The 15,704-nt window shown below is 45.7% G+C and overlaps 1 protein-coding gene across 1 annotated transcript in view; it reads left to right on the plus strand.

The window, feature by feature from the left end:
- Window positions 1–15,704, plus strand: part of LOC146782697 (extracellular calcium-sensing receptor-like) — a 211,512-nt gene that overhangs the window by 20,993 nt on the left and 174,815 nt on the right. Inside the window, exons 2-3 of the mRNA XM_085637188.1 lie at window positions 3,898–4,189; window positions 6,453–7,283. Coding sequence (XP_085493314.1) covers window positions 3,898–4,189; window positions 6,453–7,283 — 1,123 coding nt within the window. The remainder of the gene's footprint in view (window positions 1–3,897; window positions 4,190–6,452; window positions 7,284–15,704) is intronic.

A 15,704-nucleotide genomic window follows, 5' to 3' on the forward strand; every position in this document is an offset into this window, starting at 1 on the left:
GAAGAAAGGTTCAGCGGTTGCCTGACTTGGAGGGAAGGACATCTGTATGCAGTGTCCTGACCGGTTTGTCTTCTAGGGGTACCACTCCAGGTGGTAGTGTGCAGAACTCTGGAAGGGAGTGCAGAGGGAAGGAGTCCTCACTTCTGACCCCTGTGCAACATGTAGGTTTAGACCCTAGGTTGGGAGACCAGTTGCTGGAGAGAGGTCCTGACCTGGTGGAAGATTTGTTTAGGAGGACTGAATCCAGCATCCTGGCAGTTTTTGGTTCTGAGGGTGATTCTCCTGGGAGAAGAGTGTAGAACCCCAGAAGGAGAGGTAAGGGTGGAGAGCCTTGCCCGAGACCTCTGGTCAGCCTGAGGGTACAGACCCTGGGTTGGAGGACCAGGTTCAGGGTGTCCCCTCTGGCCTGAACGAAGGGGCAACTGCTAACAGTGGCCCTACCAATTTGTCTTCTGGGGGTACTGCTCCAGGTGGGAGGGTGCAGAGACCCAGGGAGAAAGACAGGGTGTGGGAGAGCCCACCCCAGTCTCTTGTTCAGCCACAGGGTACAGACCCTGGGCTGGTGGGCCAGTGTCAGGATGCCATACCTGACTTGGCAAGAGGGAGAGTGGAGAAAAGGTTCCAGGCACCTGGGGCTACTGTCCCCCACTTTCTGAAGCCACAGAGGTTAGGGAGGCCTGAAAGGCATGAGCCCTGGCTATCATCACTGTCAGCGGTCAGTGGCCACTGTGGCTGGTTGTCCTAGTGGACAGAGTTGCCCCTGGGAGGGGGGCAGGAGTCACACCCCAGTGGTGGGCTGGGCCACACCGCTATGTTGGCCAGGTGGGTACTGTCTACCAGTGCGGACACATCTGTGAGCCATGTAAGCTTAGGCGCTGCACAGATGGTGTCCTCAGGTGAGGAGAAGGGCCCCCCATGGTTTGGCTTAGTGGGCCCTGAGAGTATAGAGAGAGAGATCCATCTGGGTTCAGGAAGGCGTAGAACAGGAATAGACCCCTGCTGTTCGGGCCAGGTTCCATGTTCTATCGCCCCAAGTAGGGAATCCCATCAAGTTATCAATTGGTCTACGCTGGCTTTAGGCTGGAAGAGGGTTGTGTTGGAAATGGCCCTTATTGCAGGGTTTTCCCCAAACTTTTTTTCTTCTTCCTCCTATTTTTTCCTGAACTGTGGTTGTTGGCTATAGGACTCTTGGCACTTTACCACTGCTGATCTGTGCTAAAGTGCATATGTTCTCTGTTTAAATTGTTATTGTGATTGGTTCTCCCTGATTGGCATATTTGTTTTACCAGTAGCTCCCTAGTAAAATGCACAGAGTGTGCAAGGGCTGGTAAATCAAATGCTACTAGTGGGCTTGCAGTGCTGATTGTGCCAACCACATGAGCAGCCCGGAAAAGATGTCTCAGGCCTGCCACTGCAGTGCCTGCGCTCAGTTTGTTAACTGCAATGTCAACCTTGCTCTGACCCTACCCTTCCCTTTCCTTGCACATAGGACACCCCTATAGTAGGCCCAAGGTACCCCCCTGGGCAGGGTGCAGTGTATGTGAAAGGTAGGACATATATTGGTGTGTGTAACATTTCCTGATAGTGAAATACTGCCATTTTCGTTTTTCACTATTGAAAGGCTATCTTGCCCACAGGAGAGAATGGGGAATGCTCTGTAAAATTTTACAAGCGCATCTTCCCACAGGAGTAAGATAGAACATTGGAGTCTGGTATCCCTGAACTCAGCATTTAATAACACATCTTTCTGTAAGGATGGATTTAAATTATGGGTTTGAAAATAGCACTTTTTAGAAAGTAGCTATTTTCTTGTTAAACCTTTCTGTGTGCCTCTGCCTGTTTGTGGATTGACTATCTGGCTTTGGAGTGACAGAGGCTGGGGTGGCTCCGAGAGTCTGGGTAAGTCTGCACTAGGCTGAGTGGGTCCGATATGCATTTGGAGTGGTGGGAGGAGTAGCACCTATACCAGATTAGGGCTGTACCTGCCTTCCACAATGCTGGCTCTGCACTCCTGTGGTGCGTCTGAAACCAAGGCCCACACTGACAAAGTATTTTGTTGTGCACTGGCAGAGTGCCCCCAAAACTGATTTGGCCTGGGCTCAGAGCCCCTTGCACAAAGGGATCAAAGGCATTTTGGTGTAAAAGTACTAGTCCTAAAACCCCTGAACTTTAGACTATTGCTGGAATCAAGAGGAACATTTGCTGAGGAGAAGAGCTGAAGAAATTGAGGAGAAGTACTGCCCTTGTTGTGTGTCTGGGGTTGGCCTGCAGTTGCTGTTTCTGCCAAAGAAAGGAGAAGGACTTTGCTGTGTGCAGTGTCCCCTGCTTGAAGAAGGACTGAGCTGTGTGCTGTATCCCCTGCTTAAGAAAAGTCTCCAAGGGTTTGAAGAAGAGCTGGCCTCCTGTTTTGACGGCCCAGGAACAAAAGGACTTCACCCCCAGCTCCCCTGAACTTCCTTGCTGGGAGTTCTGACCTGCCAGGAGGTGCCTTTAACTGTGTGTGGGCCCCTGGAGGTCGCTACAGCTGTTAAGAGCTGAAAGAAACTGAAGAGAAGGAAGAAATCTGTCGACACCGCCTCTGTGATGCCGCGACCTGCACTGAGGCCCTTTGAGCCGCTTGTGAAGTGAACGACGCAACGCCCAGCCTGCTCTGCCGCCACAACGCCCTACAACGCCCGCCGACACCAGCAGTGATCGGCCGTGAGCGACGCCAGCGCTCGCATCAACTCCGTCTTCGCCAGCACCTGCATCTTGTTATTGTGGGCGATAACCGCTGAGGGTGACTCAAGAAACTCGCCGACGTCGCATCATCATCGGATCCGACATCGGCCATCTTTGACACCGTGCATCGTCACTGACTTCATTTTCCAAGGCACTGTTGTTTGGGGGTCTGTGTGACTCCACGCCCGACACCGCGATCCTCGTAGGCGGCGCCATACTTTGGATTGTGTGCAGTCCTGACGTCGTGATAGCCCCAGTTGATGCTATTTAATTTCTACAAGCTTATTTTTTGCAAGATTTTTCTTAAAAGACATTTGTACGTTAGATTTTTGTCGTTTTGGTCTTGTTTAGTTTAGATAAAGATATTTCATTTTTCTAAACTGGTGTGGTGTCCATTTGTGGTGTTTTCACTGTGTTACTGTGAGTGTTGGCACAAATACTTTACACATTGCCTTTGGGATAAGCCTGTCTGCTCGTGCCAAGCTACCAAGGGGGTGAGCAGGGGTTATCTAAAGTGTGTATCCCTCTTACCCTGACTAGAAGCAAGGGTTCCATATTTGGACAAATGTACCTACCTCTGCCAACTAGAGACCCCCATTTCTAACACTTGGTTATTGGTAAACCTTCAAGACACACCTGGATTATAACACAAAGTGCACCTAATCAGGTCCCAGGTGAATAATAAGAGGAGTCTATATGGCATCACCCACATCTACAATTTTAATGGTGTGTATGGCTGTTATTGGATCTGAGCTCTGCATCTCATTGCAGGGTGTGCGCATAAAGCAAAGGCACTTATTGCTCAGTGAGTCAACGTTCTGTTGAGGAAGGCAGCTTATATTTGAAACTCTGGTTCATCTTGAGCATAAATGGCCTTCATATCAAGTACTGCTCTGGGATTAAATGCAGAACTCATAACCACACTCACTCATATGAAAATCGACTAAGCCAGGATGGACTTAAATTCATCTAATTTGCTGGCAATCTGTAAAGGAGGTCATTTGAAATAGTCCAGTTGTTTCACAAAACTGGGCACGACTAAGGAGGCCATCCCCTGATCATGGCCAGGAGGATATTTACTGGCTGGTGTTTGGTGACTGATCACTGGAAGACTCATTTTGTACTGTATGCATGATGCATAAAATTCCTTCATGGTATTCTCTGTTTGTTCTCCAGCTTCCGCACCCAGAATTACCAGGCGCTCCAGGCTATGATATTCGCTGTTGAAGAGATCAATAGGAACCCCTCCTTCTTGCCCAATTTCACCCTGGGTTTCCAGATCTATGACTCCTGCAGGATGAGGCAGAGGTCCCTCGAGGGGACCTTATGGATGTTGGCAGGAAAAAAGTACCCACCACCAAACTTCCACTGCCAGCAGAACTTGCCACTTTTGGGCATCATTGGAGACGCTGGGTCATCGTCTTCAATTGTCATGGCACGGGTGCTCGGCTTGTATCGGTTTCCACAGGTAAGATATCATAAACCACCAAAGAACAACCATCTACAGTAATTTTGCTTGCCTAACAGACTAAACGTAGGATTTTGAGAAATATTATGACAAGAAAAATGTTTGCTCAATTACATGTACCATATGTGGCTCCACCTATCTTTGGAGACCCACAGCTGTTACTTGAGGAATCTCCCTGACATTTCATCTCTGTAGTATCATTGCTGCTACCCAATGGCATTGTCTTGAAACTCTTTGCTGTTTTAGCTGGTTATTTAAACAGAAAGTTGCAGTGACCGTTAGGAGATAGAGTGACCACATCCATCAGGTCTTTATGGACACTGCTTGCAGTCCTGGACCTTTGTGTGATAGCATGATGCATTCTGGGGTTTGAAGCCTTGCTTTGCTTCTATTAAACTAATTAGACTGAGACACCTGAAATTACTTAGTAGTAGATGAAAAGTTCAGGATTATAGACAGTGGCCTTCAGGGTTAGACTGTCCTACAGGCAATCAGATAGTCCCCAATGGGCTTGTCTGACAGGTCAGTGTGTAGGACATTTTTGTGGCTATTTGTGGGACTGGTTTATGGTCTGCTGGGCCTGTTTTACCTGTTGATTTCTCTGATAATATAGCAAAAATTGGCAGCTTCAAAAGCACACATACATGCAGCGTGATTTTCCAAGTTTAAACTTGTAAACATGGTCCACTTTTTTGGCTTTCTAAATCAATAATTTGGGCTACTTTTATTTTCGTGCCCGAACCTATTTCCTGCTCCTGTCCAACACTGGTGTACTTAGTGAGCTGGATTGAGGTGATGACCCAAGGAAAAGTATATATATATATTTACAAGGACGCAAATTGGGTAAGGTGGGAAAGGCTGCTCATTCTTTTCTGACCATTCTTAACTGGGGCCTTTGTCAGGAAAAAGTTTAAAGTGACGGTGTGTCTTAGGAGGTGTAGTTTAAAAATTAACAAAGAGTAAAACTTCATTCAGGGCTAGTAGTTGACAAGTGTTTAAATGGAGCATTGAAAGAAAGTAATTTTGGATGGAACTGCAGGTTTCCCAGACCAGTTCTGGGTCAATTAATCTGGGTTTGCCTTTTCTTTTCTAAATAGATAGCCAGCTACTGTCCATGCATGTTATAATTGAATCTAGGTGATTGAAAGGTTCTGAGGTAACAGTCAGGATGGGCAGAGGAATGACTACCACATAGACTACCCCATATATATATATAGTTACTTTAAACTTTTTCCTGGCAAAGGCCCTGGTTAACAATGGTCAGAAAGGAATGAGCAGCCTTTCCCACCTTATTTAAATAATTGCGGAGTAAGTGGCGTAAGACTGTTTCCACCTGTAGTTCACAAAACCTTCTCTTGCAGCAGCTTTCATGACTAGCCTCTGGTACTGCAACTGATCTCTTGAGGTACCAGAGATGATTCAAAATGATTTAGAGCAGAAAAAGTATCCGGTAGCTCATTCATCAAACTACTTTTTCCCCTTGTTACTGGCAAGAACAGAACCAGGGCCATAGACCTCTGGTGTGCTTAAGGATTAACACTCTACATCCTCTCAGACAATGGAGACCAGGGGAACTGAACTCATAGTTGCCTTACTTTTAGAGAGACTAAGAAGTGTGAGATATTATTCCTGGTTTATTATCAAAGGTATTATTACTGACCATTTCATTTGAAATAGCACACAAGTTGGAGAGGCTTTCTGGGTGGAGTGCTTCTGACTTCAGACAAATTTCCACGTAACATCAGATCCAAATAGTGCACCCGGCTTATCACTAAAACATGGCTCTTTTATGACTAAAGGTGTGCTCCTGATCTAGGTCCTCAGCAAGAGAACATCAGCTCAAACAGTGGGATTACTCCAAAGTGTGCCATTAGCAATGCAAGTGATCTGCATTAGATGTTGATAGTTTACATTTGACATTATTTCAATCGCTCTCTGTCTCTATCAGCTTCTTCCTTTTTATATTGTTTTGTTTATAGAATTGAGATGGGCAGGTTGAATGTTTGCCAAAAAGATCCTTCATCAGATACTCTTCCTCCACACTGTGCTACTCTCAAAGCATACATAGGTTTGGGACAGACACAATGAGTGAGTGATCCAAATTAGTTACAATCAGCCCTACATCTTTCATAACATGTTGTCACACAAGTTGTTTACTCCTTTCTATTTGCACATCACATTACCTGAGTGAAACAATTGTTTTTATGAACACATTTCTGAAAAAAAGAGGATTTCATCCATTACACAATGTGCTTCTTTACAGATCAGCTATGTTTCATCAAGCCCTCTCCTGACTGATAGAAACCAGTTCCCATCCTTTTTCCGCACTATCCCCAATGATAACTTCCAATCTCATGGCCTCACCCAGCTGCTAGTGCATTTTGGCTGGACTTGGGTAGGTCTCCTCATTGAAGACAATGACTATGGTCAACAGGGTGCCAATGTGTTGAAGGAAGAGTTGGCCAACGCCGGGGCTTGCATTGCCTTCTCTGAGAACATTATCCTAAGCCGTGCTGACAGGAATGCATTACATATTATACGGGTGATTAAAAACTCAACAGCCAATGCCATTGTCATCTTCTCCAGTGATGCTGGAGTAACTCCTTTAATGGATGAGATGATGAAGCACAATGTATCAGGGAAGGTCTGGATTGCCAGCGAGGGATGGTCTACATCAACTGTCTTATCAGTGGAGAAGTACTCGCAGATCCTCACAGGTGCTATTGGGTTTGCAACCTACAGCGGGGAAATACCTGGCTTCGAAGAGCATCTTAATAGCGTCCATCCTTCAAGATCTACTGATGACATGTTTGTAATGAAGTTCTGGGAGGAGGCTTTTGGGTGCAAGTGGGAAATTTCAAAAGAGTCCACTAGCTTATGGAAGAACTCATCTACTATTTGCACTGGAAATGAGAAACTAGATCAGCTTCATATCGACTACAATGATGTAAGAAATTTGAGGGGGCAGTACAATACCTACACTGCAGTTTACGCTACTGCTTGGGCCTTACGCGATCTGAATTCATGCAGCAATAGAGAACATTCACTTCTCAATGAGATGTGTGCAGATATTTTGAAAATCAAACCATGGCAGGTACAGTTGAAATTCTCATATAGGCATGTTTGCCGGATTGACCTGTAAACATATTGATGAAATAATATGTCGGGGAGTGAAAAGTTACAAACATTTGCCATTGCAATACACACAAACATATTTGAAATGTCATACATCAAGGGAAGGGTACTGTCAATAATTAAAATATAAAATGGTGACATCTTACAAAAGTAGGTTTTATCATGAAGAGATTCTTGGTAAAAAATATTTTTTTGCATGGATGCAAAATGTTGCCAATTATGAGTACTTCACAAGCTTTGGAATGATCATAGAGAATTATTTACATTTGGTTGTTGGGATACTCAGTCACAAATGTGGCATGTGTTCCGCTGCCATGCTGCAAGTGCATTATAGCGTATTGCACTTTTAATACGGCTATTGGAATAAGTGCATGGTTTTGACAGAGTATCTGATCTGCCCAACTGTAAATTATGCCCTTGGTGTGTTAAATTGAAGTTTAAATTGATATTTCATACACCCTTAACTACTGACACAGAGTGAGAATGAACCTGTCATTCTACTGCGGTGCAAGATTTTACAATGCACCAATCATATTGATGCTTTTTGGTTTGTGCTGCTCATATCATTTGCAACACATTTGTAGAACTAGCTTGAAAGTGCAGCTGTCACTAGACCATATATCATCAACAGAAAAAAAGCTTCAAGCATTACTGAGAGAAGGGCTTTGGCTATGCCCAAATGTTGATCTTCCTCCCTAAAGAATTTGATTGCCAGAAGTTGTGTTTGTCTGCTGAAAAAGATTGCTTGTATAGCACAGATTATGCTCAATGTAGTAGGCCTGTGTTGATTATGGGGGCAAGCTAATGATTAAGGCTGAAGGTCACATTTATTCATTGGGAAACCCTATGTGACTTGCCATAGATCTTATCTGTTTATTGTGAAAAGTGATGGAAAATGCAGTGGGTCTGAAATATTTAGTGTGAAATATATATGTTAAATCCAAGAGGCCTTTACAGAACTGCTGGGCAAAAAGTATTGGAAGTGCCTTTCCATTTTGACCACTACTGAATGCAGTAGGAGGATATTTTATATTTTGAACTCCCTGAGAATTTCAATATAAAGGGTTTTGACATTGTGCTCCCCATCCCATTACAAGCACCATGAGACAAGGCTTTACGTTTTGGTGAATTCGACAAATACAATATGCATCAGTTTTACATTGTGACCACTGACAAAAATGCAATAGTGTATATATATATATTCTTTCAATTCAATAATTACTTTATTTGATTGTATTTGACAATCATAAAAGTACAATAAAACAATCATACAAAAATAGTAAAAGCAGCAAATAATGTTATTAAGTAAATACAATCCATTTCAATATCAAGCATAAGCATAATACACTGCTATTAAAAATCTCACCACATACCAGCAGACAGCAGAATTTTCCAAAAACTGTAAATATAAAAGGGCAGGTCTCGCTTGTTTAAAATTCAAATGTGCAAGTAAAGGCTGTTTATACCTTTGACGCAAATTGGCCCATTTAGGGCAAATTAGCACAATGTGTAAAGTGTCTAGTGCAGAAGACTCATCACAAGAACATACAGGAAGGTCTTGTTGCCTATGCCATCCTACCCCAAGCTGAGGAAACATATTCAATCTAAAGTATGTTAAAAGTCTTCTATGGTTCACCGGCATGTCCAGAGTTAGATAGAGTTCCATTCTTTCACTACTTTTGACCATTGTATGATGTATGCAACAGCGTTTATGCTGTGAGTCTTGCAGTCTAAATTCTTGAGTATGCTCTAAAAACACCTTCTTAACTTCTGCAGTAACTGATTTAGTTATTTTCTCAGGTGAGTTAAAGACATGCAGTAAGCCTAAATTAGACAGGGTAGTTTTTATATAGCTTAGCCATGGTATACGATAACTAAAGTTCACGTTCAAACAATCTCTTACTATTAGTCTATTAAAATCCAATTCTTTTTTAGTCCATATAGAACACCATAGTAGTATCGGGCGCAAGCGTATATAGTCAGCTATGTGACCTGCCCATATCTCTTGATGAACTATTTCTGACGGGACATTCTGAAGGATGCGTAACAGTTTCCTTAAGTATTTATTTTCTGCTGTTTGTATTAATATAGGAGGTCATTTAACACACATACTTCTCTCCCTTACCCCGTTTTGGGAGAGGTAACACTTGACGGGGAATTGCAGTGGGAGGGGTAGCCCTCTAGTCACACACTGAGTATCGAGACAAATTGCCCGTGGCGAGTTGCGGCATGAAAATATATAAATGAGAGAGACAGGGAGAAAGAAGGCAAACATGAGCTCTTATGAAAACTCCATAATGGAAAAAATTGTCCCCCCCTTTCTGTAATCGATGTGTCCCTCACTGGGCAGCTAAGGTACTTACATCGTCAAGGGTCCTGCCGCACGTCCCAAACTATTGCGTCCTGCACTCCCAGGCTTCCAAATAGGACTATATTTGCTGCCTGTATTGAAAGGAAACAGGAAGACGCTGTGAACCTCGTACCGGGGGAAGTGCCCGCGGTCGAGTGCAGAGTCACCGGAAGTGAACTGGCATGAGTGCTGCGTAATGGGAACATAGGGACTTGTAGTCCTATTCTGTGGTCCTTCATGATAAAAAGTACCCTTTAAATGTTAAACAATAAACATGAATGTTACTATCCTTATGGCTATTAGTAATATTATGTCTCGCGATTAAAAAAAAAAACAAATTGTATTTTTTTCCCTTGGGGGTCCTTCTGTGACCCCCTGACCAAGGCTAGGGGGTCAGGAACTGTCCACTCTGCCACATTTTCACGTTCTCCGCCTTTGATTTTCACCCCCTCAGACTGCGAGAGACAAAATGGCGGCCGACACTTCCTGGTTTCGACCGATTCGAATGTTTACCGACAACTAACAACCAATCAGAATTGCGCTCGCGCATGGTAGGGTGCGCGCACCCAGCGCGCACGGTGCGCGCGTATAGATATTGATATGCTTTTAAATGCTAATTTCTCAGGAAATACTGAACAGATTTACACCAGACCTGCGAAAGGCACTTCCTTGACCTTATGGCTACCTCTGCAAAATTTCAAGTAATTGTGTTCAGCCGTTCGGGCTGTAGCTGTGTCTAAAGGTCCTATGGAAAAATGCATGGGGAAAACACGTTTTGGAACCCCCCTTTTTTCTCGGCCCCCGCTTGACGAATCACCCCGAGACTTTCAGGGTAGGAGCTGAACGGAGCGCCCCATTAGTTTTGAAAATTTCGCGAGGATTCATCAACCGGCGCCAAAGTTATTCAAAATAGAATTTTGAGATTTCCTATGGAAACACGGTCCTAACTATAACTATCTACTGGCGACCGCCAGTAGATAATATATATATATATATATGTATATATATCCAAATACCACTCCAAAGCGCTTCTCAGCACAATGAAAAGAGAGACGGACACCTTCTTCTTTGTTGGAAACTGCAGCCGCAGTAACAAATTTATTTAAATCATAGATTCAGTGCAAATGAAACGGGAAGACGCGTTTCGGCCAACTGTGTGGCCTTGCTCACATGATTGCGTTGCAAGGAAGTGACGTATTTATACAAACCAGAAAAAAAGGGGAGGTAACTTAGCTTTCATTATTACTGGTTAATGTCTGTCAACATGATCATAGACATAGTGAAAATACCTCACGTATCAAGTAGTTGTAATTAACTCATTACATAAATGGAAATGATAACTCCAATGCAAATTTCTGTGCTAATACATATATAACATCAATAAATACAAGAGTAATTTATATGTTTCTATTATTGTGGTCGGAAAAACAAAATTGAAATTAAAGATTGAAAAAACTGTATGGCCTTAGGGTTCAATCTGGAAAATTCCTCCTAAGAATATGTATATATATATATATATATATATATGCAACTCCTTGAACTCCTCGAACCTCCGCTACAAACACGCAGCAGCAGCGGCGAACAGAGTAAACGGACCCCAATTGCTGGCAGGAAGATTTTATTTCTGCTCCTCTGCTTAGTGACGCGTTTCGAGCACAGCCGTGCCCTTGATCACACACAGGTAACAGTTTGCCAAAGTCATTTAAACATGCAGGGTGAATTCACTTCCTGTGTCAGGTGATCATAGACACAAGAAAAAGACTTGCAAAAAAAGACAGATTGGGTACATTTCATTATACACTCGCCATAAATTGCTTAAATGCATCACACAATTACTAGATGATGTATGCAATATATCTGTATGAATACAAATAAAATTAAAACAGCATCATCGTTAAATATATATCACTTGGTTCACTTCGTGCAATTCAAAGTGAAAAAATAATGTAAATACATATATATAAATATATTTACAACAACAACACTGGTAATGGATAAAAGAGTGTAACACGATATAAAAACAGTTAATAAATAGGATAAAATATCACTAATAAAACAGAAAAAATAGTGCCACATAATCCAGTAATGAACCAGCGAAGGTGAATAATGACAGCCTGAATGCTAGTAAATGATATGAATATGGCTTGAGTGTAGTTATTACATGTCTTAATGCATAGTCTGAGGTAGAAATAAATATAAAGTGCCCCAATTATGTGCAAAAGCATGATCTGATTTATCCTTTCCTTCAGTAAGTTTATTTTCATCTCTATTGAACAAAGGAAAATCTACAATAAGTACAACCCATGAAAATTCCCTAAAAGATCCTGAAAGAATCTAAAAAATCTAAAAAACCACAAATGTGCAAAACGAGCAAAAGCAGCTGGAGTTCTATAATAGTGCTGACAAAAAAGACAAAATAGAGCCAGTTGAAAAACCCTTCAAGATATTACAGAGGAGTGGGGGCTGGAAAAACAGAGGTGTGACTAAAATACCTATAAAAATCTACTATATATATATATATATATATATATATATATATATATATCCAAAAGCTCAAAGGCTGCCCATCAGATAAGAAGCACTAGAGTCGCAGAGTTCGTATACAGCATTTATTGAGTACAAGCGGAGTCCAAATGCCGATTACAATTAACCAGCTGCACTGCGTGCCTGTCGCGTTTCGAAATAATTCTTCATAAGAGGCATGGCGGCTTGTGTGCAGATTTGGCCTTTCCAGCGTCTTAAATTCTTAATGGCACGCCTATAGAAGGGCTGTCTGAATAGAACTGTGCCATGAATGCTGGGATTTGTAGTGCCATACAATCCATAATGGCTGCCCAACTTAATAATGCTGAAAAGTCAAGCCCTCCATGAGCCTCAGCATCTTGGCTCCATTTTTATCCTTCTCTGCGACTCCACTCGTAGGTGCGACAATTATCTCACCAAGTGACCCCCTTTTGGTTGGGGTGGTGCTTCTCCGTGGCAGGACGGCCGCATCGGAATATCCAAAAGCTCAAAGGTTGCCCATCAGTTAAGAAGCACTCGAGTTGCAGAGTTCGCATACAGCATTTATTGAGTATAAGCGGAGTCCAAATGCCAATCACAATTAACCAGTTGCACTGCGTGCCTGACGCGTTTAGAAATAATTCTTCATCAGAGGCATGGCGGCTTGTGTGAAGATTCGGCGTTTCCAGCGTCTTAAATTCTTAATGGCATGCCCATAGAAGGGCTGTCTGAATAGAACTGTACCGTGAATGCTGGGATTTGAAGTGCCATACAATCCATAATGGCTGCACAACTTAATAATGCTGAAATATCAAGCCCTGTATGAGCCTCAGCATCTTGGCTCCGTTTTTATCCCTCTCTGCGACTCCACTCATAGGTGCGACGATTATCTCACCAAGTAGCCCACTTTAGGTTGGGGTGGTGCTTCTCCGCGGCAGGACGGCCACATCGGAATATCCAAAAGCTTGAAGGTTGCCCATCAGTTAAGAAGCACTCGTACCACGAGCAGTGAGTGAGAGAAGCGGAGGCAGTGTGGGCGGCCTAACGAAGACACGGTGAAGACTGCTGACGGCTGGTACGCCGGGAGGTTCCATCGGGTGCTCCACAAGCCACCAGAGCGCCTGCCGGGGGCTGCCTGCGATCGCAATACGGCCGCGCAGCCGCGGGAGCGTGCCCAGGCCGGACGACATCTTGCTGACCGGAGTGTGGGCGCAGGATGGGTAAGCCCGACAAAACCCAGTCGAAACTGAAGTTCGCGCAGCGGCGCCCCCAGATGCAGTCACCGCAGGAGGATGCTGCGGGAGGCGGATCTGAGCCTGCGGAGGACGACCGTGACATGCGGAGCCTCTTGTTGTCCATGGAGAAGGGGTTGCAGAGCGGCATCACTGCCCTGGGCGCGAAGATTGACGCGCTCTCCTACCGAATGGACCGCATGGGGGAACGCCTGGACAAGCACTCGGAACGCCTGGACCAGGCTGATGGTCGCATATCGGAGATGGAGGGCGCGCAGACGACACTGGATCGCGACCACAGGAAGCTCGAGCGCCAACTGCAGATTCTGCAGGACAAAACGGAGGACTTAGAGGCCCGTTCTCGGCGATGCAACCTGCGAATCACTGGCCTGCCGGAGTCCACTGCCACGGGCCGCATGGAGACCTTCGTAGAAACGCTGTTGATTGCGCTGCTGGGGAAGGATCTGTTCTCCGGGATGTTCGTGGTGGAAAGAGCGCACAGGTCCCTGGGCCCGCGGCCCCCGCCGGGTGCACCGCCCCGGCCGGTCATAGCGAAACTATTGAATTATAGGGACCGTGATGCAGCGCTAAGAGCGGCCCGGGAAAAGAAGACATTGTTCTACGAGGGGTCTCCCATCTCGCTCTACCCGGACTTCACGGCCCGGGTCCAGGAGGCCAGGCGACAGTTTGTCCCCGCCAAAAAGCAACTCCGAGAACTGGGAGTGGACTATGCAATGCTGTACCCGGCTAAGCTGCGAGTCAACCGGCAGGGCAAGTCGCACATTTTCCAAGACCCTAAAGCGCTCCAGAAGGCATTGAAAGACTGGGCGAAGGAGTCGCGCCGGAGTCCGGTGACGTCGCCGCGGGGGGATGAGAGAGCCGACGACCTGGACGCACAGGACTGACCATGAGTGCAGGTCCCACCTTGTTGGTACATTTGGGGGGACAGGATTGGCGGAAGAGATGTAAGCATTGGAGGGCACGGGTGGGGGGAGTTTGGACAATATCGCTACGGGGTATAGTACATTGTGAGATGCACCCCCCCCCTGATTCGGCGCTATAGGGACTCACATGGACAGTGACTAATCCCCCAATTGCTCTAATCCTGTGTAGGGTTGTAATTGACGCTGCTGGGGCCTCCAATCTGGGAGGACCGAGGGAGGGACTGGGAGATATCACAGTGGCTCGCTGGACCGGGCGGCGGCAGTTAGGTGTTAGGTGCTTCCACACTAGTGTGTGAGCGCTGAGCGACCTCCGCCCGCGTGTGCGTCCCACACCTTTAAAGGTTCACAGTTATGGGTGGGGTGGCGGGAGGTAAGGGGTGCCCAAGTTTGGGAATCTGCAAGGCCGAGTTGGGGTGGGTCTTCTGTGGGTGGGGGGGAGGGAGGGGTTTTAGTTACGGGGGTTTGAGGTCACTAAGTCGGGGTGCGCGTTTTGATCTGCTTGTAAGCTCTTGCGCTTGGCGACGCGCTCAGTTGAAGGATTTGCACCCTAGAGCAAGCTATGGCTGACACCGAAGCGGCCACACCTGAGAGGCACGACACACTCAGAATCCTCACTTGGAATGTAAGGGGACTTAATGATTACCGCAAAGCCCGAAAGGTGGTGCACTATCTTAAGAGGCATAGGATAGATATAGCTTTCCTACAGGAGACACATCTCCCTAACAACAGCCCTATCCTACGCACTAGGGATCTTAGGGAGGCGCATGCGGCGGGGTTCACTACACACTCTCGAGGGGTGCTGACGTGGGTGAGCCCGCGGGTGGAGCACAGATTGCAGTACATGGCCTCGGACAACGCGGGCAGGTATGCGCTCACGCGCTTCCAGGGAAAGGGCATGGATTTACTCCTGGTTAACTGTTATGGGCCGAACTATGACTGCCCTGAATTTTTCACAGCGCTGACAGCGGCGGTGGGGGATGCAGGCGCGCGGCAGGTGCTTTGGGGCGGCGACTTTAATGTAGTTTTGGACCCGGAGCTGGATCGCTCAGGCGGCCCGAAACGAGCGCAAACGGCGGCAGCGAAGGCGATTGCTCGAGGTATGCTCTGTTTTGATCTCGTTGATTTGTGGAGAACTCGTAACCCGGCACTAGGGGGCTACACACATTACTCCGCATACCATAACCTGCATACGCGTATAGATTACTGGCTACTATCTGCGCCCCTCCTGCCGCAGATACGCGAGTGCACGGTACTCCCGCGCACGCTATCCGACCATTCGCCGATACTTATCTCCCTGACGGCGCCCAGAAGGGTTCCCCCGCCGTTTCTTTGGCGATTTCCCCCATACTCGC

This window comes from Triturus cristatus, chromosome 12, assembly GCF_964204655.1.
Source record: "Triturus cristatus chromosome 12, aTriCri1.1, whole genome shotgun sequence".
Lineage (NCBI taxonomy): Eukaryota > Metazoa > Chordata > Amphibia > Caudata > Salamandridae > Triturus > Triturus cristatus.